Genomic DNA, 21,319 nt, shown 5'->3' with positions numbered 1-21,319 from the left:
CCATGATATTATTTGCCTTTAAATATTAATATTCATAAAACTACATCAGTTTCTTTTTGTTATTGTTTGTATATTGTCTTTACTATTTTACTTTTCACCTTTAGGTAGCCTTAGTTTTAGATTACTTTTTGTAGACAATATATAACTGAATTTTGCTTTTACCGTACTAAAAAATATCTTTATTCTGTCCTCACAATTTTTCTTTGCTTTCTGTACTACTTTTTTCCTCTAAGTTCCTTGGTTTCGCTTAGTTTTGAGCTTTTTCTCCCCCTTCTGAATTTTTTCCTCAAATATATGGAAATGTCTGAAGTCTGCTCATATTTCAGTGTGGGCAACAAAAGATGGTTGGAAAGTTCAGTGCATGGACATGCTTGTTGATGAGTGAGAACTGAGGGACAGAGGTTGTGATTGTGGGGATTTGGCCATTTCACTGGGGGACCCTCAGCTGTTAATGTGCCTTTGGGGAAAGCTTATAAGTTTTTCTTTGAGATGAATTTCTGTTTTCTCTCACTCACCTCCCGTGTGGGCAAAGGAAAGGGTTCCCGCTGGAGGGATGGGTTAGCTGCAAAATAAAAGCTAGGAAAATAGTACCATAAAGTAAACACCAGAGACCAGAAATATGTATTCAGAGCAGGGGCAGCAACAGCAAAGCTGACCAGAGGGGTGCAGCTTCTAACAATGAAAGGAGCCTGCGCTTGCTTTATTTATAGCAGTACAGATTAAAAGGGATCCATAAGAACTTCTTCACGACAAAACAGGATAGGGGTAGGGGTAAGCATGCTGTTCAGTTCTTAATGGGTCACCCCATCTCCTGAGCTGTGCAGAACCTCTGTTGGAGCTAGGTAGGAAGTCACATGAATCCAGCATTCTCAAACCAGCAGGGATGCTACTGGGAGTACCCAGCACCAGACTTTCCTACCCAATGGCTTCTAGGTGGTGGATTTAGTGCATGCACAGTGCACGGATGGCTCCCCACAAATATCAACCCAGACAAACAGCACAGTGGATAGTGGAACTCTTACAGATTGATCTGGCTATCTATCCCTGTAAGATCTATACACGTGGAGATCTATATAAACAACTATATATACATGTATATATGGATCTGTAGAGATAGATAAACCAATCTTAGAAACTAGGTGGGATGAAAGTCGTTCTTCTTTCATTGGCTAGAGCAGGGTTCCTGGTGGCCTAATAACTCACCACGTAACATTTCTACTGATCCTTCTGAGAAGGTCCATCCTTTCTCTCCTTCACCCTTCAGAAATACCAAGCCTCCAGTCCCTGAGCATTGTTGAGGTCCAGAGGTAAAATTCAGCTTTTTTTTTAATTTTTAATACATACCCCAGAAAGAGTTACTACAACAGAGAAGCTGAAATTATTCCCTTAACCATGCCTCAATCAGCTTTCTAACATTTTATTAAAATTTCCCATCATCTGTCATGCCTTTGCCTACTCTGCAGGTTTATTCTTTTATTTATGTTTTATTCCTGTACTGTCATTTTGGTAGAGTCTAGAGGAGGGAAACATAATTTCTCACTTGACCAAGTTGACATGTGAAAGTGCCTTTAGAGTGATGTTTACATGTGGCACCAAAGAATCTCCTGGGGAATTAAATCTGAGAGAGGGTTGAAGCAAGGATATCCGGTTTGAAGACAACGAGCAGGTACTGAAAGAAAGATATTATTATAAATAAAACAGAATCTATTTTACACCTGCTCCATTGACTCACACCTGAATGTGAAAGTAAGAAGCTATTGTACAAGAAAAAGTAAAAGTCAAAAGAGGCATTTGTCCATAGTCTTTGTAGGAATTTGAGACTGCAGTACATCAGAACTTTTGATATTGGGTTATGGTGGCACAGGCAGGTGAAGTGATGTGGTGTACAGACGCTGACCTTAAAATTTACAAGGGTGGCACTGGTTGCAGTATTAGAATTTTGTCTTCATTGCTGTTGGCCTAGATTGGTCTTGGCACACATATTGACAACATGAGGAGGGTCTTAGGTAGAGATCTGTAGGAAAGAGAATCTTTGGAACCACATTGGGCCTCAGTACCAACAGGACTTTATTACAGTAAGTGGTAAAAGAGACAACTAGTTCTGTGGGAGCTAAAAGTACTAGCTCCAACGGCATAAAAAATTAGTCTCAGAAAACTGAATGAATTATTTGGGAGGAACTTCATGGATCTGAAATTTTCACAGGGTAAGTGGTAATGCAGCTTTCACTCTGTCTTTTTTTTTTTTTTTTTTTTTTAACTGTGAGCTGGTGTGGTGAAGCTTGTAAAGTACACATGCAAAAGCAGAGCATGAAATTCTTTACTGTTAACTCAAACGAAGCTATATAATTAGTAATGTTGCAGAACAAATTTATGGAGCAATAAGAACCATCTCTCCTAATTTGAAGGCATTTGATAATAATAAGGCATTATCTGACTAAAAAGATGTCCCGCAGGCTTTGGAGTCCTTACATGGAAGGACCAAGTTCAGGGAGAGCTGAGCACCGTAAGAGAAGATGCTTCAAAGTCCTGCATTTCTATCCTAGGTCACTCTTATGTCGTTGTCAGACTCACTACTATGAATGCTCTCCCAAGTTCCTATACTGCTGTCTTCAGTGTATTCCACAATGCTATATGATGTCTGATTATTCTGATCTTCTCTTACCTTCTTCTGACACTTTGTATGAGACTTATAAAAATGTTTGATCTGTCAGAAATGTAGCCTTCACTCTCTCCAAGCTACACATTATCTGTCTTTGTCTTTTTTCAACAAATTTTTATTTCAAAATCAAGCTCCATTTGCATTAGCTAGCTGAGAGATCTGAACTCTTGATCTAGCTTTTTATCTATTCAAGGCACAGATACTTCACTTACTGTCACTCATTTGACATACGCTCCTAGTTTGCCCCACATATTTCAAAATGGAGACACATTCTAATAGATTTTTCTCATTTAGAGCATATAGAAGCATTTTCAATTGAGGAAGAGCGCACTATTCCAAACTTAAGCACACATATAGAATCTGTTAAGGTAAATACAAGCCTCCCTATTGCCTTGGGCAGTGCCATAAAGGACGGACACATATATATTTATCCTTGTTCTTGTGGGGAATAATGAAAACCAGACTCAGTCTATAAACTACACTAGTGACTCTTTTCTTGCATTCAATTTAGTGATATTCCTCTCAAAAGGGATAAAAGTATTGTTAAAATTGAACAACATATTCAATACCACATTTGTAGATTGTAATATCTTTTCCATGGTAAATAGTTAACACTTTTCATTGGTACTAATAGAAAATCAGTCAAGTCAGCTGAAGGACAAAGATAGGGTTCAAAGGTGATGATTACTTGTAGTAACAGGTGTGCCCCCTGGAATTCAAGAAGTAGGAGTGCAGGTCTCAGGCAGACATTGCAATTAGACTCCCACATCCCCCTTGGTCTCTCTTGTTTCTTCTTACCTTCTTTAAAAGAATCAGTCTGTTTGAATTTTCTCCCTGCTTCTGGACTCCTTTTATCTTGCTTTAGATTTTGTTCCTCAGTTCACAGGGGATAAAATATGGTCCCCAACAATCATCGACATTTTGTAGTGAAATTTTTTTACCTCCATGTGTTAAGAATACTAAAGAGTTTTTGTGTAAGTTTCACTGTGTTCAATGCAGGACTTTTCTCACGTACGTCAACTCCTTACCCATGATTTACTTGTATATGAAGCCCCCAGTCTTGTTTATGCTGCCCAAACATGACTGGGAGAGACAGCTGTGACATTATGAATCCAGCTGGCCACAGATGGATCTTCAGTGAAGCATGAATCCATATTGGTTTGGTGATCTATGTTTACTGCCTCCTGTTAAACTTTCAGAGATTCAACCCCTAAATCACCTGGCATTGACGACATCCACTTAGGTATGAGTAATAGACTGAAGTGAAATGAAACTTTTATTGTTAATGATCAAGACTCTCACCCATAAGACCAATTCATAATATTATAGTTTTATTATTTAGTTCATGTTAGAGTCTGTTTAGTTTAGTCATTTAGCACATAGGTCTCAATTGGGGTGAAAGTTACTTGCTCATGTTGTTGAGTTGTTCCGATGATTATTAACCTTTTCCAGATCCTATATATTGCAGTTTCCACACATTTGTTATGGACCTGACAGTTAAGTTTGAAGTCTTAAGGAAGAATAAAAACTGAAGTTTTAGCCTATGAAGAAATTTATTTAGCATCTTTAAAGACTGTATTAATGATTGATATTTACCTGAAAGGCTGGTAGATCTGCATTATTTTCTAAATCTATGCATAGTAGAAATAATAGTTAAAGTGCAAATAAAAACAACCAAAAGACATATGAATAGTTGAAATATTCAACTGAAGTGACGAACAAAACTGAAGTTTTAACAGTGCCTCCTAGCAAATATTTAATCCTGAATCACTTCCCCAAACCCATGTGTATGTGCAGCTCTACAACTTCACTTTCTTAAAGTTCATGTGATATTCAAACTGGTTGATAAAAAATATACATACACTGTCCTTTACAATCCAACTGGGAATTATTGTTAAATGTTAATAGACATGCAAATCAATGAAATAGGAGTTGAAAATTTTTATGACAAGTTTGCATATTAATAACTCATCCTCATATTTATCTGAAGCAGCAAAGAATAACTACTAGTCTTCATATATCACTGTTCACTTTTCAATACATTAGTTATTTCATAAATTATCCATGCTATCTCATCTGCATTGTTATAGCAACTAGAACTTATCATGTGCTCACAGCCAGAGGAAAGAATAATTTATTTGTGTTGTCCTGTCATCCTAGGTGAACATAGGATAGCAAAGAGTTACAAACGTCTTTGGGGAAGTAAAGTGAACAACCCATCAAACAATTTAAAACTTAAGGTCTTTTTATATGGGAAAGTTTCGTTGTGATTCAATCCCATTTTATTTATATTCCTAGGGTTTAATGTACATAGGTCTACTCATGTCATATGGAAATAAATATGAATAATTTGGTCACTCCATTAATTTAGAAGTTTAACAAATGTTTGCTAATCACTTAGTATATGCAAGCAGTGATCTAGGCACTGGGGATTCATCCTTGAACAAAATAGCCTGAAACTTATTATCTTGCTTTAGATTTTTTTTCCTCTTGTGATATGGTCCTATTTCTTAACCTCATAGTAATTTTTTTTTTAAAGAGAGAGTGAGAGAGGAGAGAGAGAGAGAATTTTTAATATTTATTTTTTAGTTCTCGGCGGACACAACATCTTTGTTGGTATGTGGTGCTGAGGATCGAACCCGGGCCGCACGCATGCCAGGCGAGCGCGCTACCGCTTGAGCCACATCCCCAGCCCCCTCATAGTAATTTTTGAATGGCTGACAGATGTCCTGTATAAAAATTTATATCAGATCTAGAATATATTTTATTTTTCTAGAAAAAGCTCACTCGTTCCTCTGTTGGGGGAAAAGAGCAGAAGCTGACACTATAATCTGTCATAGAATGGACTGGGAAAGGACTGATTTGGGCTTTTATCAAGGGTATGTCCCTCTGTGCTTTCTTCTAGCCGTCCACAACCCTTATTCTCTTGGATCACACTCTTGGAAAGTTCTGAGCTATAATAGTCTCCTCAGCACAGTGAAGTTGCTGAACCTCCACATACTTTATTTTTATTTTTTATTTTGCTGAACTGGGAATTGAACCCAGGTGTTCTCTACCACTGAGCTATATCCCCAGCCCCTTTTTGTTTTGTTTTGTTATTTGGAGACTGAGTCTCACCAAGTTGTCAAGGTTGGCTTCGAACTTGGGATTCTCCTGCCTCAGTCTTCCAATTGCTGGGATTACAGGTGAGCACCACTGTTCCCAGTTTCCATAGTGCTTTTTTTGAGACTTATACTTAGTCTGATAGTCTCCTCCCCCAAATTCAGAATATGGCAAATGTCTTGAAAGGCAAACCAACTGTAGGTCATCTTCTCCTCTGGGTCCTCCTTTCTTTCTATAATATTGTTTTCTTAAGTTACCAATATTGTTTTTCCAGATCATGAGACTATCCTCTGCCCAGGTGAAGCTCAGATTGTTAACCTCTTGCCAAGCATGTAGAATTAGCAAGTGTGTCTATCAAAACTATAGCTAGCCTTTCCATGATTCTAACTTTTTCCATAATTCTCTTCAATCTAGTGTCATGTTATTTCTAGTCCTCATTGCTTTATCAAATCTTGGGTGCCTTTTAGAATTTTGGGTGGGTAATTTTTGTATTTTATTTAGATTTTTTTTTGTCCTTGGCTTGATCATCGATCTTTTGCAAACATATCCAGCCCATCCATATTTTTAGATATTGAAATAAAAGAATGATGCTTTTTCTCTTATACATATTGATACAACCACAAGGAATGTATAATAACATTTTCATTTGATCCTAATGGTTCTAGAATTCATTGACAAAGTAGACAGATAGAAAAGTGACATTGAGCAAGTTCTTCAAAATAGGTGAAACTGAAAGAGCTGGACAGTTACCAGTGCCAATATTCTATAGTACATTGAAGTCACTCCTCAGAGCTGTTTTGTGATCATGGTACTGAATGGACTAATACCAAGATGTCCTAGTTAACTAGGGGGTTCCAAGCAAAAGCAGCTACTTAACTTGGAACCTAAAATGAGTCCAAGACATGATGGTAACTCTGAAGAGCTGAAGCTTCTGCAGGCTACTGTTATTTCCTCTCATAACTTATTTTCAAGGGAATTTTGTCTTGATTGTTGACTAAAATATCCAGTGCAAGGGTTTGGGGGGAATATATATTCTGTGTGTTTTTACATCTTCACTAATACTTGTAATACTGGTTAAGTGCCTATATTTGAGAGTCAATCAAGTTTAAATTCCAGTCCTGTCCATATACTATATGCTTACCATGAGCAAAATTGCAAAGATTATCTAAACTTCAATTTCATTTATGTGAAATTGTAATAGGTAAAGGTACTTTGATATAAGTACCTTTTACTGTACTTACATCAAAATTGATGGAGTCACTGTTTTTAAAGGGCACAGTGTAAGCATGCAATTTATGGTAGTTATACATTTTTTTGCTATTATGGAGATCCATGGAATTGGAGACCCCAAATTTGTGGTTGTGACCATAACACATTTATATAGACCTTTCAAGGTAGGTGAATGAAACTTGTGGAAAAAGAATTGCTTTAAGAGTTTATGAGTTTACCTTTGCTATTAAGTGAAACATTCTGGTTACTATTTTGGTAGTAATTTAAATTATATGCATTTAAATAAAATTTAATATTGCCTCCTTGTATGGAAATTTTTCTCAAATCTTGATATTATTCTGAACATTATCCAGAATATTTGTTATATAGGTAATGAAAGAACCTGAAAAACTCTGTGTTGGAGGGGACACAACTGAATTAGAAATAATTTACCTCTTATTAACTTGAAAAACTTGCATTTTCACAATTTCAATAGGAAAAAAGGAACATATTATTATCTATTATAAAATTAATCTAAGAATAATCAAAGTTAATACTGAAAATTGTGTAACTATAATTTATAACAAAAGGAACACAATTTAAAGTAAAAATCAATCTGAGTTGAGAAAGGAAAAAAAAACAAACAGTAACTGAGTTTTAATAAAAAAGGAAGGAAGAGAAAATTGATCCTAGCAACCATTCATTAGTTATGTATTATTGATTGGGCCAATTAAGTGAACTCTGGATTCCCAGTTTTCTCTAAGAAATCACAAAGTGGGAAAATAACACTTAATTAGTAAAAATTAGTATATGAGAAAATTGAAAAAGAAAATGCTTACTAAATGACACTGTGGTCTTATTAATGATGGTATTTAATGATCTATTGTTTCCTTAAATCTGTCTCTGAGTAGTGAAGAATATGAATTGGTGTTATCTCAAGCAAACATGAATTAAATATACAAAAATAAAGTGATAAAATTCAATATTCTAATAAGTATAAAAGCCTAGCCTAGCACCTTTTTAGTAGTTTTTGAATTGACACAACTGCAGCTAACTTAGCTCTCCTCTCCCCTTTCAAGCTATCTAATTCAGGAATTGTTTCTGCTGTACTCAGACTTGAGTGAGCATGAAATGATGCCTTTGCTGAGTATTTCTGTTTGATTTTTTCAAAAGCTTTTGCTAGTCTTGCAGTTCAAATGTGAAATGCACATGATAATTGCTAGAGCCACAATCAGCCTTCAAATCTAATTGAAGCTGACCCAGACACCTTCAGAGCTCTTCCCAGCCTTTCAAATATAAAAGCATATGTGGTGAGACCAAAGCAAGGTAGCTTGTTGAGACCCAAGGGAACGTCCCTTTGTGTGTTGCTGAACTAAAAAGCTTTGACTAGATGGCTCTCTGAGTCCGGGCAATGTTTTGTGTGTTTGTTTCCACAGAGCATATATCATTACAGACTATATGGGCATCCGCAATGAAAGTTTCATGAAATTAGCTGCAGTAGGGACCTGGATGGGGGACTTTGTCACAGCTTGGATGGTAAGACAATTTTAACTTCTCCCATTTCTAACTAAGACAGAAGATGTGTTCCTAATATTGGAAAGACACTGTTTTTGATGGTTTGAACAATTATTTCTTTTTTGAGTAGAACAAACTTATGAGTATAGATAAGTCCAGAGATTATATGAAATATCTGTGGACCTAGAAAAAAAAATTAGTGCAATTTGAATATTAATGATGGCTTTCCACAGGGACACACACACACACACACACACACACACACACTATTTGAACATACAAACATATAGGTGTTCCTAAAATTAAAGGAAAATTCTTTCTTGCAAAATTCTAAATTGTATTGTGAAGACTTTTTTTTGGTATAATTTTCAGGTAAGAATTATGGTCTGGCCTGTCTCAAGACCATATGAAATATTTTTTAAGGACTTAAAAAAATAGATCTCTATATTTATTTTCCTCTTTGAACCTACTAACTTATTGTAACTAAGAGTTCTGAGAATTTTGTTTCAATATTTTTTGTGTGTGCATTTTTACTCTTTATTATTTTAAGGCTACAACAAATAGGCCAATCCATATTTCATGCTAAGTTCAGTTGTTAACACAGTAAATTCTGTTCTTTACCATTGTGTTAATCAAACTTGAAGATAGTATATTGCTAAAAGGCTCTAGGTTCTATAAATTTATGAGAGAATCACAGAGTGCAAAAAATATAACCCCATACAGACACAACACTGTATCAACACCTTTCATAAATGCAATTGTTTATCTTTGTCAGTCCATTCACTTGAAAATGAGAACTACTAAAAGAAAGATATATCTGACCCCAGTAAGATTTGGTGTGGACATGACCCTACAGATGCATCCCAGAGTTCATAGGTAGATCTTCACAACAGAGGCCCTGCCATTTCTCTTGATAACTTTGCTTTTTACCTAGAACAGGTGTTTCTCAGGGAACGGAAATACAGTCTAGCTTACCTGTGCCCAGTGATTATCCAAGAGAAGTGTCAGGTGCAATCATGGGCTGCATGATGATGTTTTGGCTAACTATGGCTGCATATATGATGGTACATACCACATAGGCTAAGTTTATAGTTGGCCCTACCATCTAAGTTTGTGATGTGCACTCTATGGTGTTCAAATAACAACAAAATCAACTAAAGACACATTTCTCAAAACATAGTCCCATGGTTAATTGACACATGGCTGTAACCACAAAAGAGTTTTTATGGTCTGCTTTTGAGCTTTCCCTTATCCTGCTGATTGAATGCTAATAGAACAGAAATGATTTATTTTTAATCACTAGAAATTGCAACTGGAAGAGGCTGGACATTGAGACCAGGCTGCCTCACATGAAAATTTCCATTTCTGTTGGGAAAAGTTGTTTAGAAGAAGTTACATAAACTCTGGAAATTATAATATCCTTGAAATTTGGAGTAATGTCTTTTGAAAATTTTCTGCATTAATTATGATTGTACTTTTGACTGTACGGTGAATTTATTTAAAATGTTAAAAAAAAAACCCAAAAAACCAAAAAACTAGATCAAGAGTTCAAAAATTAGAATTCTCTGGTTTTGCCACCTATGGTTTGATCATCCATAAATGCTATGCAATCTTCAGAGGTCCATTTTGCACATTCCTCAAATGAGTTTAATAGTTCTTACCTGTATTACATGTTTTATATAAAGAATAAATGTATGGCCTTGTGACAGGACTTAAAATGCTGAGGTGTAAGGTAGATATAAAGTGTTTTATTGCTGTTGTTCACATTTTTGGCTGGTCCCGGTCCTTTGCAGTGATGGCAAGGTAATATGGTTTGGATATGAGGCGTCCCCCTAAAACTCCTGTGTGAATGCAAGATGTGAAACAATTAGATTATGAGAACTGTAACCTAATGAATGGATTAATGCAATTGATGGATTAATACCAATTGATGGATTAATAATTTCATCGGATTACTGGGTGGTAATTGTAGGCAGGTGTTGGCTCCTCAGGCTCTCTTACTCCCTGTTTACTGGCTCCTATGAGTGAGAAGCCTTTCTCTGCCATGCCCCTCCACCATAATGTCCTTACTCACCTTGGGCCCAGGACTATGAGGTTAGTTGTGTGTGGACTGAATCTCTGACATCTCTAAGTTGTTTTTACCAGACATTTGGTCACAGTGATGAAAAGCTAACTAACATATAAGAGCTGGTTACTGATCTAGGCCTGATGCTGCCTAAGCTTCCTGACCCTTATACAGAGCCCCAGGAACCTTACAGTCCCACCCCACAGGCCTATGTCCAGAGTGTCTGGAGTTTTCCTCCACTTACTAATGCTGAGGTGAACTGAGATGATATGGAACATTGCTTCCTGACTTTACTCAAATGCTACTCTGATAAAAGTTCAGGGAGAAATGGCAGACTATCAGGATTTAGGAAATCACTTGAGTTTATAGGCTCATGACAAGGTTGATACATAAACCATTTTTTTTCCCATTTTGACATCATCATTGGTTTGTGACCCAATTTGATCTAATTTGTACTCAAACTTTCCTCCAAGACAGTGTTTCTTATCCTACATACAGATCTGCCACTATTTCCAGGTTACCATTTTTTTTTTTTTTTAGGATTTTTTTTCCTTTTTAATGAAAAGGTAGGATTTAATTGCTAGGACAGACTTTAGAGGAAAATACAGGATGCAGCTTTGATCAGAGACCTTTAATTCTTCCTGGTTGAATTTCCTGCCATGTGCTTGTCTGTTATCTCTTGTGGTTAGGAATACAAAGAACCCCACAGTTCAGCCTGTTGTCTTGGTCTCACTTCAAGGTCTGGCCACACTTCATAGTCCATCCTAAATTCACTATTGTAATGCTTTCTATTTCTGCTAGCAAACCTGATACCTTTTTCCCCACACCCAAGATTATTGCTTTACCACAAAACTAGGACTGAATTGAGGGTCAAGAAAATTGTGTTCTAGGTTTAACCTCCCAGTATGATCTTAGGCCACCTAGCCTTCTGAGGCCTCTCATCTTTTCCTTCCTGTAAACTGGAACAGAATCCAGAGTCGCTTTTTTGCTTATGTGATATGAAACATTGACCTTTCCGCATTAGACACAGGGAAACAAACAGCAAAGGAAATACCGAGCTCTTCTGCTTTGAAAGTACAGTCACACAGGGAGGATTCCCAGAGCACATCATTGCTATTCCCGCTTCTATTCACTGAGTGGGCAGTAAGTTTTCACATAAATATTTATACGTCTACATATGTGTGCATTGATAACATTTTAAAAATAATATTTTCCTCATGAGAGGAGTCTCAGGTGACTTTGACCTTCATCTGTGTGTAGAATTCTCATCATGAAATGAATATTAATGATGAAGGTGCCTGTCCTGGAAAAGCAAGTGACTATTTACATTAACACTCAAAGGGTGCCTTTTTTTTTTTTTTTGAAAGGAGGATTTTACTTCTTTTGGAAATAATTTAAAGCTTTCCCATGGTTTAAAAGAAATATTGGGACTGAATAATGGGATCCAAAGATGAGGCTTATATCAACCAATCTGTGAAGTATCTTTGGCCTTCTCATACGAAGTGTCAAGCTCTAGTAGATCCAATGTCCTGAGAAATCCTGACAGATGCTGGCTCTCAGTAGCCCCATGTAGAGGACAGAAGTATATCATGCCAGGTTAGGGTTACTGGTTTTTGTGTTAAATCGATTTTAATACAAGTAAGGTCAAAGAATACATAAAGTGAGGAGCATTGTGATCCAGCACTAAACTGACCCTCTGATGTTGGCAGGAGCAGAAGGAGCTCTGCATGTGAAGATGCTCATAAAAGCACACAGGCCATCTCTTGCATTACTACATCCATGTCTGTGTGTGTGCCCATGCCCTGGGCCATTCATGGAGGAGTTGGAGGAAGGTCAGCAGGTTCCACAGCATATGTCTCCAGCTTGCCATTCTGTCTTCATCCTCCACTGAGGTTTAAGGTGGCAGGAGACTCCGTGGACATCATGGTAGCCCTTGCTTCTCTTTCAAATTTAATACTAGAGGGAAAAGGCACTTCCTTTTTATTTTTACCATGCTATCTCCTTTCCCCTGCCCTTGATACATCCTGTTCTAGTTGCTTTTCTCTTAAACTGGCAACTAGTATGACTCATGTCAGTGATGGGGTTCGGGGTTCTTGTAAAGTAAGGAGGATACAAAGAAGAAATAGGAACATAATCTAAGAAGACAATTTGGATGGTAAACACTGAAGTCATGAAGTATCCTTGATCCTGAAATCCACATGCCATGTATATCAACTCCCAGCAGTGACAGAACATTGCTTGGTTTTGACATGTCATTCTCAGGATTAAATGTGGGTTTTAACATATGTGTGCTGCTATCAGCAAAGATTCTACCATAAAGCAATGTCATAGACACCAAAAATAATTTAGTTATTTACCAGTTTTACCTTTGTTTCAGGATAAAATTGTCATAATTTTTTCATAAAATTGTGTATGATTTTAACAGTTTTTTTTCCTTGAAACTTGGAGTTTCATTAGAACCAGACAAGCTTATTCAATACCTTCATGTGGAAATGCCTTTGGATTAATAAGACATAGCCTTGGTAGTTGTGTTACAACAAGAAAAATTCTAAATATTCTTTTTTTAAAAATTTGTTTTGATAATTGTAGATGGAAAGAATGCCTTTATTTTATTTGTTTATTTTTATGTGGTGCTGAGGACAAACGCAGTGCCTCAAGCATGCTAGGCAAGCACTCTACTACAGTCCCAGCCCCTCAAATATTCTTAATAATTTCTTTTGAGACTCCAGCAAGTATAGCATTTTTAGAAGAAAGCAATTTTTAGAAATATTTTAACTGTACATATTTTATGTATAAATACTATATTATTTATCTAAATGTTTAAGTGACATATTTTGCCTTCTTATTTGTCACACATTTTCTATTTCTTCAGAGAGATTTTATAATTAATATTTATCTTGGGCTATTGTTTTCTCAAAAGGCTGTTTTATAAGAGGCCAATCTGAAAACTCCAACTTTCCTTAGCTAGAAGCTTCTTGAAGGGAGTTGTGATGCCAATCATATTCATAACTGCACTCCTAGCACCCAATGTGGCACCAGGCAGGATAAGTATGTTTGTGATAAACTTATCTCCATAACCATAAAGACACATACCGGTGATAGCCTTGAGTGAATGTAATAGATTATCAATATGATTGTTCCAGAATGGCGATGCAATCCTTTCAGGTAAAGGGTAGGAGTATAAAACACAGTTGGACCTTTGCAGATCCTGCTATACTTTCCTTGAATAGTCATTGTTGCTGTCATTGCATAGTCCTAATCCCAGCTCTAGGGAAGAAGGAAGCTGGGTTGAGATATGTCCCTGAAATCAGAGAGTACTACTTAAGACTGGATGATAAAATTTCAGTGGAGTGTCAGAGATAATTAAAGTATGATATGTATTTGAGAATTATTCATTCGCCTTCTTGGTTAATACTTATTTTCAATCTAGAACAAAATCAAGGAAGGGAAAACTTCTGTGGTGTTTGAAAGAAAAAGTATTCCTTCCAACTTAAATATTTTTAAAAATAAAATAATTTATGACTATATATACATACAGTTTAAAAATGTGCTAAATGTTCTGTTGTTCCATGCTTATCATACAGTTTTGAAGGAGGAAAGGAAGGGAGGGAGACAGGAACAAAATATCTATGTTATTTTTATCTCACAAAATTAAAAAATAGTTTATTGAATTAATTTTTTTTTCTAATATATACATGTCACTGTATTTCAGACTCTTTTGCAAATGCTAAGTTTATCAATGAACAACAACTTGGAATATAACCAACATCAAATCTGGCTTGTTATTCTGTCTGGAACTGAGCTTGACAATTCATATTATGATCAATGCCAGTTTTCTAATTATTTGTCTTCCACTGATCTCAAAATGACAGAATAAAAAGCATAATTGAATTTGATTTATTGCTGGAAATAAAGTGGCAATGATAGCTTTTCCGAACTTTATGATGGAAATAATTTAAACTGTGAAACATGGATTATAAGGGCAGAGTGAGCAAACTCAATGAACAAGTGGATACGACAAATGGAAGGGTACAAACCAGGTATTTAACGACTGGAACTGGACCTGAGAGCCAAACATTACTCTGAGTTTTTCCTCATTTGCTTTTCCTGCCTATTCACTGAAGCTACTTCAGGACTTCAGCCATCTTCCTGATTAGTTAACCCCATGTTTGGAAAATTTGTGTGTTACCTTTCATTATACAGTGAAAATGAAACTAGATTAAGCATTTGATTAAGTGATTTATTATCTTTCTATTAAGATTTTTGTTTTCTGTGAGATTCCCTAGGAGAAAAACAATATATCACGGATTTGGTGGCACATGGCTTGCAGAAGAAGTGCTCTTAAGGAAAACCTGGAAGGAGATGAAGTAAAATAGGAAAGCAAAGACAGGGTCATGGAGCTAGGTAGAATCTGCCCTTGACCTGGTCAACCAGGCGAATACTGTGCTCTGGGGAATGAAGAGCATGAGCAAGTGAAAAGGGTATGGAAAGGGCATCAATATGAACTAGTGTGCAGAGGAAACCCAAGGACAGTAAACTTAATGGCACCTACAATTTCCAGAACAGCATTGCCAGTTTGTTTGATCATTTGACTGAAGCAAAGCATGTAAGAGAGGAATTATTTTTTACATTTCCTTTTTATTCATTAGGAAATATAGAGGGCACTAAATTTGGTCATTTTGCTTTTGCATGTATAAATATTTTAATGTCTCTATAAATATTTTAGCTTTGTGTTTCATGTTCCTTCGAAATAATAAGTTCCCACTAAAAAATTAATAAGACAGGAGGGTCTGACCTCCTATGTTCAGATAGCATCACAAATGATGATCAAGAGTCTTTTAATTTTTAGGACTCCTGAATTTTACAAAAGCATAAATAGAGTATGATGTAAAGTTAAAAAAAGGAATTTTGAGTAAAAAAAGTGTATTAAATAGTGTAGAGATATTCAAGAATAGAAGCAAAAATTCTGGCTTTTGCTGTATGTTTTATAACTTCAGTGTATCTCAAAAATACCAAAACATTCCATAGTATGTAGTGTATGTAATTTATATTCATTTATTAAAAATTTATGGAATATGTTGCACTAAGAGTATGAAAGACACTTAGGAAAAGGTATTGATTTGGAGTATATTAAAATACAAAAGACATGGAGGACATGCCTTATGGAAAGGCATACCCACTAGAGGCAAGAGATATTCACTTTTTCTTTCCCATTCTCAGCTCAGTTTAAGTCTCTTTCAATTCCATTATCCTTTATTTCTATTATTTGGTTTAGACTTCCTCCAGGGCAGGTGTACCCTTTGTCCCACATGTTGTTTATGATTTTCCTAACATAATATAATGTTCTATACCTATTAAAGTACCATGTATCCATCATTTATCTGAAGAAGTTTAAATAAATGCCAGAAGACATTGATATTTGATATTTTTCCCCTGAGAGTCAGTGCTATGATAAAATGAGGCAGGTTGTTAATATTAGGTCAGATCAGAATTTTTAAAAAGAAGCTATGTGCTTCTTTTGTAGTTCTTTTATAAGTAGTTGAATTGCTCCCCTTATCATTTTGTTTACCTATTATTTAGCACCTCCTGTAAGCCAAACGCTATTTCAAGTGTATTTTATTTGCAGTACTGCTTATATATAAGCATATACAGTATTTATATTAATATAATTATATCTGCAAAATAATGCTTACATGTATTATATATACACACTGTATACAGATACACTTGATATTTAGAATAGAGCTAGGCCCATGGGAAGTATTAAAAAAGATAAAAAAAAACAAAAACAATATACAATGAGAAAAGTAATATAGTTACTTCTAAAACTACTACAAAAAAGGTATGTAGCTTCTTTTTTCAAGGTATAATCTTAGTTAACATTAATATCTGATACTCATTTCATTATATCATTGACTTTATGTTCTATATACACTAATTTCTCACTTAAAAAAACCTTAAAACAGTTGGAGGCATTGAGGCTAAGGGAGTTTAAATGCTTTGCTCTTGCCCAAGGTCACACCAGTGGTCAGTGCAAAAACTGAATTTAAACCCAGACCATCTGGTTCCAAGTTTTCAACTGCTATGCTGTCCTCCCAAGCTAAATAATTATCTTGGGAATATTTGATGGAAGATCTTAATTTGGCATGGAATATACACAGGTTTTTGTTTGAAATTTTTTTTTCTGCCAGCATGTCAATTAACTTTGCTGAAGTTTATAATACTATGGAGGGAGGAGAATGCATATCTTTTCAGTTAGCAAGTGATATTACCATTATGTACAGCCAAACTATTACTTTTCAATTTATCAAAGTCAGCTATTTATTCTGATTCTCTTTGGACAAATATGCTATTTTCCTAGAACTGAAAGAAAGTGAAGGAATAAGTTATACTATCATTGTTTAAGATAGATACTGCAGTTCCTGGTTATTTAAGTGCTAAGTGTCTTGTTTATGTGAAATTGCTATCCTTTAGCAGTTGTTTGCCTCAAGGATTTTGAAAGTACTAAAGATTTTATATTCATGGAGTATGTTGCATTTGTATTTAAATGTTCTATGAACATCAAAAGGAAATTTATAGCAATGAAGTACCTTGTACTTATGTTTTGTCATTATTGCTTTACAAAAGCTATTACATCATGTTTCAAGTGATTGAAGAGTTTGAATGATCGGAGACTTTTTTTTTTTTTTTGATAAGAAATGGTTAAGCATTTCTTTTCTTTCTTTTTCTTTTATAGTGCTGGGGATTCAATCTAGAGGCTCACACATGTTAGGCAAGTGCTCTAACCACTGAGTGACAGCCTCAATCCTGAGAGGTTTCTTAAAGCCCTGTTTGGCATATATATTCCTCTGTCCTATATATCTGAAGGCTGATTAGGAAATGAAGAGATTTCTTTTACCCTGGCTGCTGATATATGTAAGGTTTGTCCTAGATCTTACCCTGTGATAAACCTGAGTCCACTAGCTCACCAATCTACCAAGATGCTAAATGAAGCATCCTGAGTTGCTTTTTGAATATACTATTGTACAAGCAGAGCAGTCAGTTAAGCAAGCAATTCTAATTACAGACTAGTCAAGTGTAAGATCAAATAAATACCTTTGCCATTCCCAAAGATATCAATTAAAATGGAAGATAAAGTCCACATCAATAATTTCTTTAATCCTATAGACAAGGGCTCACAAAAAGAAAGTTAGGACACCACATGTGCTAATTTAGAAATTACAAGTTGTTCTTGCTTTGACTATTAACCAGAGGATATGTGAGAACAGTGCCTAAATGAGTCAAATGCTCAGATGAAACAGGAAACCTGGAGAGAAGTTATCTATTTTCATTGAAAAGAACAGTATCTTTTAAAGATTTAAAAATACATCATAAAAGATACTATGAATCTGTAGCCACTGGTAAGAAAAAGAAAGCTAAGAATTTTCAAGATCTGTGTTCTTTTTTTCCTTGACTTCTATTATAATTGACTAATTTCTAGTTGGAATTTTCTATTTCAACTAGAGATGGTAGAATTAATAGAAGGGTTTTGTTTCATTTTGTTTGTTGATTTGTTTTGCATTTCTTCAAATCAAAGTGCAGAGTTTTTAAAAAAATGCATTTTATTTTGATAAAATAAAAAATTAGTAAAATGAACCAATTTTTTGCCCAACCAGGTCTAAATATTTAAAAGTTCTTTATTTTGATAATACAAACACATGCCATAGAATAAATATTCCTGGCATCTGTTTTGCATTCTTTCTTAGTTCCATAAGCCTGTATTGTAGTGCCATTGCTATCTTTCCAAAAATTGTCAACATCTCCAACTGACTGTCTATATAGACCATAAAGATTTTGGAGAAAACACTTTCTGTGGTATCAAGGGACTTGTGAAGCTCAAAGCTTCTTTAACTAACTGGAGGATAATCCAACTTTATTTTAGCCCATATATTTCCTAAGATATTACCCTTTTGCCTCCATTCAAACCAACATTTCCTCCAAAATCTTTTTACATGACAAAGCTCATAAGTTGTCTCTCTGCATAATTTAAAATATTTTATTAAATTAAGCCTTTAGTATTCCAAACCCCACTGAGGGTCTCACTATGTATTTATTATATTCACTTACCAAGTATATACTAAACACCTATGGAACTGTAATAAATAAGTGAGAGAGTAAATTTTATGCTCTATTACATATGGTAAACATGTCACAGACATTCCCTCATGAGACTTGCAGGTTGGGGAATGCTCTTGCTGTGCAGGAGTTGTCCTGCAACTCTTTTGATCTATTTGTACCTTACCAACTTTCTTTCAGATATCTGAAGTCATCAATTTGTGGTGAGATTTTAATGAGTGACAGTGTCTTTCTGTGTTAAACTTGCATAAATAATAAATGCCAGAGTTGCAAATTCAAATGTCCCTAAGGCCAGGCTGATCTAGTAAATTTGTGAAACATCTGGTGTGAGATAAAGCGGTGTGTATGGATGGTGAGGGATGCTGTATTGAACCAGAGAGTGTATTCCCTGCAAAGAGACACTGTCTTCAATTTAACGCAAAAATACCACTAATGCTAAGTAGAATATAACTTCGGTACAAACTTTACCCATGGGTTACTAGATAGAGACTCCTGTTTTGTGCCAATTTGTAATTTGTTTTTCTGGTTGCAAGTTTGTTCAACAGAAAATAGTCCCCTCCAACATTAATGAGGAGGCTAACCTCATCCATGACTAAATCCTCCTCTGAACTAGAATTCCCTTATTGACCAAGTCCTAGTGCCTGCTTTCTTGTTAGCACCAGAGGGCACAGCACTCTGCAGGTTTCTCTGCTCCCCTTCTTGTGAGGCTTGCAGTTCACTCACTCTCCAGATCTTTGAGCAAGATCTGCCAATCTTGGGACAGCTCTGGTGCTGGGGGCAGGCATGCTCTCAGGGGACAGGCCGAAGTAATCACAGAGACACTGGATGCACTTGTTTGTAAAGTACCCATAGAAATGTCTCCAGGAAAAAGTGCTTCTTATATAGTCTCAAGACTTAAGAGACGGTGTACCCCTCATGACACAAAGATTGAGCATATTATTTTCTGCCAGCTCTGGGTGCTATAGCATTTGGAAATCCTTCTTGGCTCCCATTAATCCTTCTTTATAAAGGAATTCATCATGGCAATCAGGTTTGTCTTAAACTTCCACACGGTGGTGGCTGCAGCCTGGTAAGGAAAGGATATGCCTATTTTATGCTTTTAAAACAGGGTTCGTGAACCTGGAAGTGGACACATGACACGAATGTTGATAGAAAAATGTGGGGGGACTGGGATTGTGTCTCAGTAGTAGAGTGCTCGCTTAGCATGTGCAAGGCCCTGGGTTCGATTCTTAGCACCATGTAAAAAACATGTAAGTAAAATAAAGGTATTAAAAATTGTGGGGAGTGGATTTGGGGCAGGTGCCACTCTGGTGCCATTACCACACCACATAAACTTATCCATTCTCTAAAGGGTTAGTCCTCCCTGTTTTGACATTACCACTAAAATTTAGGGAAGGCAAGAACCCTTACACTCTAATCATAGCTCATAAAAACAACCAGAATCCTTGTACCACTCAGCATTTATTCCACCCAAACATTTAAGGCTCAAGTGGGCAGAAAAACATTTTCATAATAACACTTACTGAAGTGTTAATGAAATGCTTGTTATTGCGGTCAGGTTGGCCATTACCAGCATGGATGCAGAGAGACCTCAAGCTCATGCTGTATTTGTTGACTGACTTGCTAGCTTTGGTTTATCATCAGGAATGGTGTGCAGATGGGTTCTTAATGAATATGCATTGTGCAAATCTTAAATGAATACAAATATTATTAAGATGTCAGTATTTATAAAGCTGTTAGGCAGTTTATGTATAGGTACAGTGAAACAATCTTATTGTCTAGTTGTTTGCCCTGATCAATTTTTACCCGAATTCCATAATTCAGTGGTTCTCCAACCTGTCTGCACATTGGTAGCACACCTGGTAGCTTCAAATAGTACTGACACCTGTGTCCCTCTCCCAGAGACAGGACTGGGAACTCCCACTTCCAGAAAGTCAGTCATAGGAACATTTTGACATGCTTTTGTCAAACCATCAGGCATATGGAATCATAACTATCAGGTATGAAGGCTGAAGGAGAGCCCAGGGGAGGAATTTTTGGTGCTATGAAACTATACAACATGCCTGGGAGAAGCAGGCTTGAAGAAAAGATGAGAAGAGTGATGGCTTCCCCTTGGGCAGCATCCTGAAGGCACATGGCCATAAAGCAATATGAGGGTTCAGTTAATGTTATCTAGCCATCAGTGAGAAGTTGAGAACTTGGTTGGGGCTTCTTACCAAACAATTTTGTAAGATCCTTTTGATATAGCAAATTTTCTTCAAAGTATATCAGACTTGAGGAAAAGCTGGCTAGTGTCACTGTGCCCAGGCTTTGGATCAAATTATTCAAGATTTTTTCCTCTCTGTAGTTATCAGAACAAGTACTTCTATCTCCACCCTTTCAGCTCATAATACTGAGAACAGTCATTTTGTAATTTTGCCTATTGTAATAATGTGTCATCTACATAAAATTCTTCCAATCTACCCTCCCACCAGCAAATGACCTGCTCTTCCAGTTCTCCATGTGCTTTAATTTGATTTTTTTTTTTACCTCTCATTAAACATTAGGAAGTATTGTTGCCATTTGCCCGGGGGTGGCTTACTTTTAGTAATTATTACTTAGAGAATATGGCTGTGAACTGCTGTGAGATAAAAGATAAAGCATGTGGAATTATG

General features: G+C 36.0%; 1 protein-coding gene across 4 annotated transcripts in view; it reads left to right on the top strand.

The window, feature by feature from the left end:
- Tmem117 (transmembrane protein 117) overlaps nt 1-21,319 on the top strand; it is a 453,899-nt gene that overhangs the window by 247,142 nt on the left and 185,438 nt on the right. For 3 of the 4 annotated variants that reach the window (XM_078014851.1, XM_078014852.1, XM_040280778.2), the window contains one exon: nt 8,407-8,506. The exons of the other annotated variant lie outside the window; for it this stretch is intronic. In XM_078014851.1, the coding sequence (XP_077870977.1) occupies nt 8,407-8,506 (100 nt within the window). The remainder of the gene's footprint in view (nt 1-8,406; nt 8,507-21,319) is intronic. 4 annotated transcript variants of the gene reach the window in all.

The sequence above is a fragment of the Ictidomys tridecemlineatus genome, chromosome 6 (genome assembly GCF_052094955.1).
Source record: "Ictidomys tridecemlineatus isolate mIctTri1 chromosome 6, mIctTri1.hap1, whole genome shotgun sequence".
NCBI lineage: Eukaryota > Metazoa > Chordata > Mammalia > Rodentia > Sciuridae > Ictidomys > Ictidomys tridecemlineatus.
Note: the sequence above shows the minus strand (reverse complement) of the source record. Positions and strands in the feature narration are given on the sequence as shown.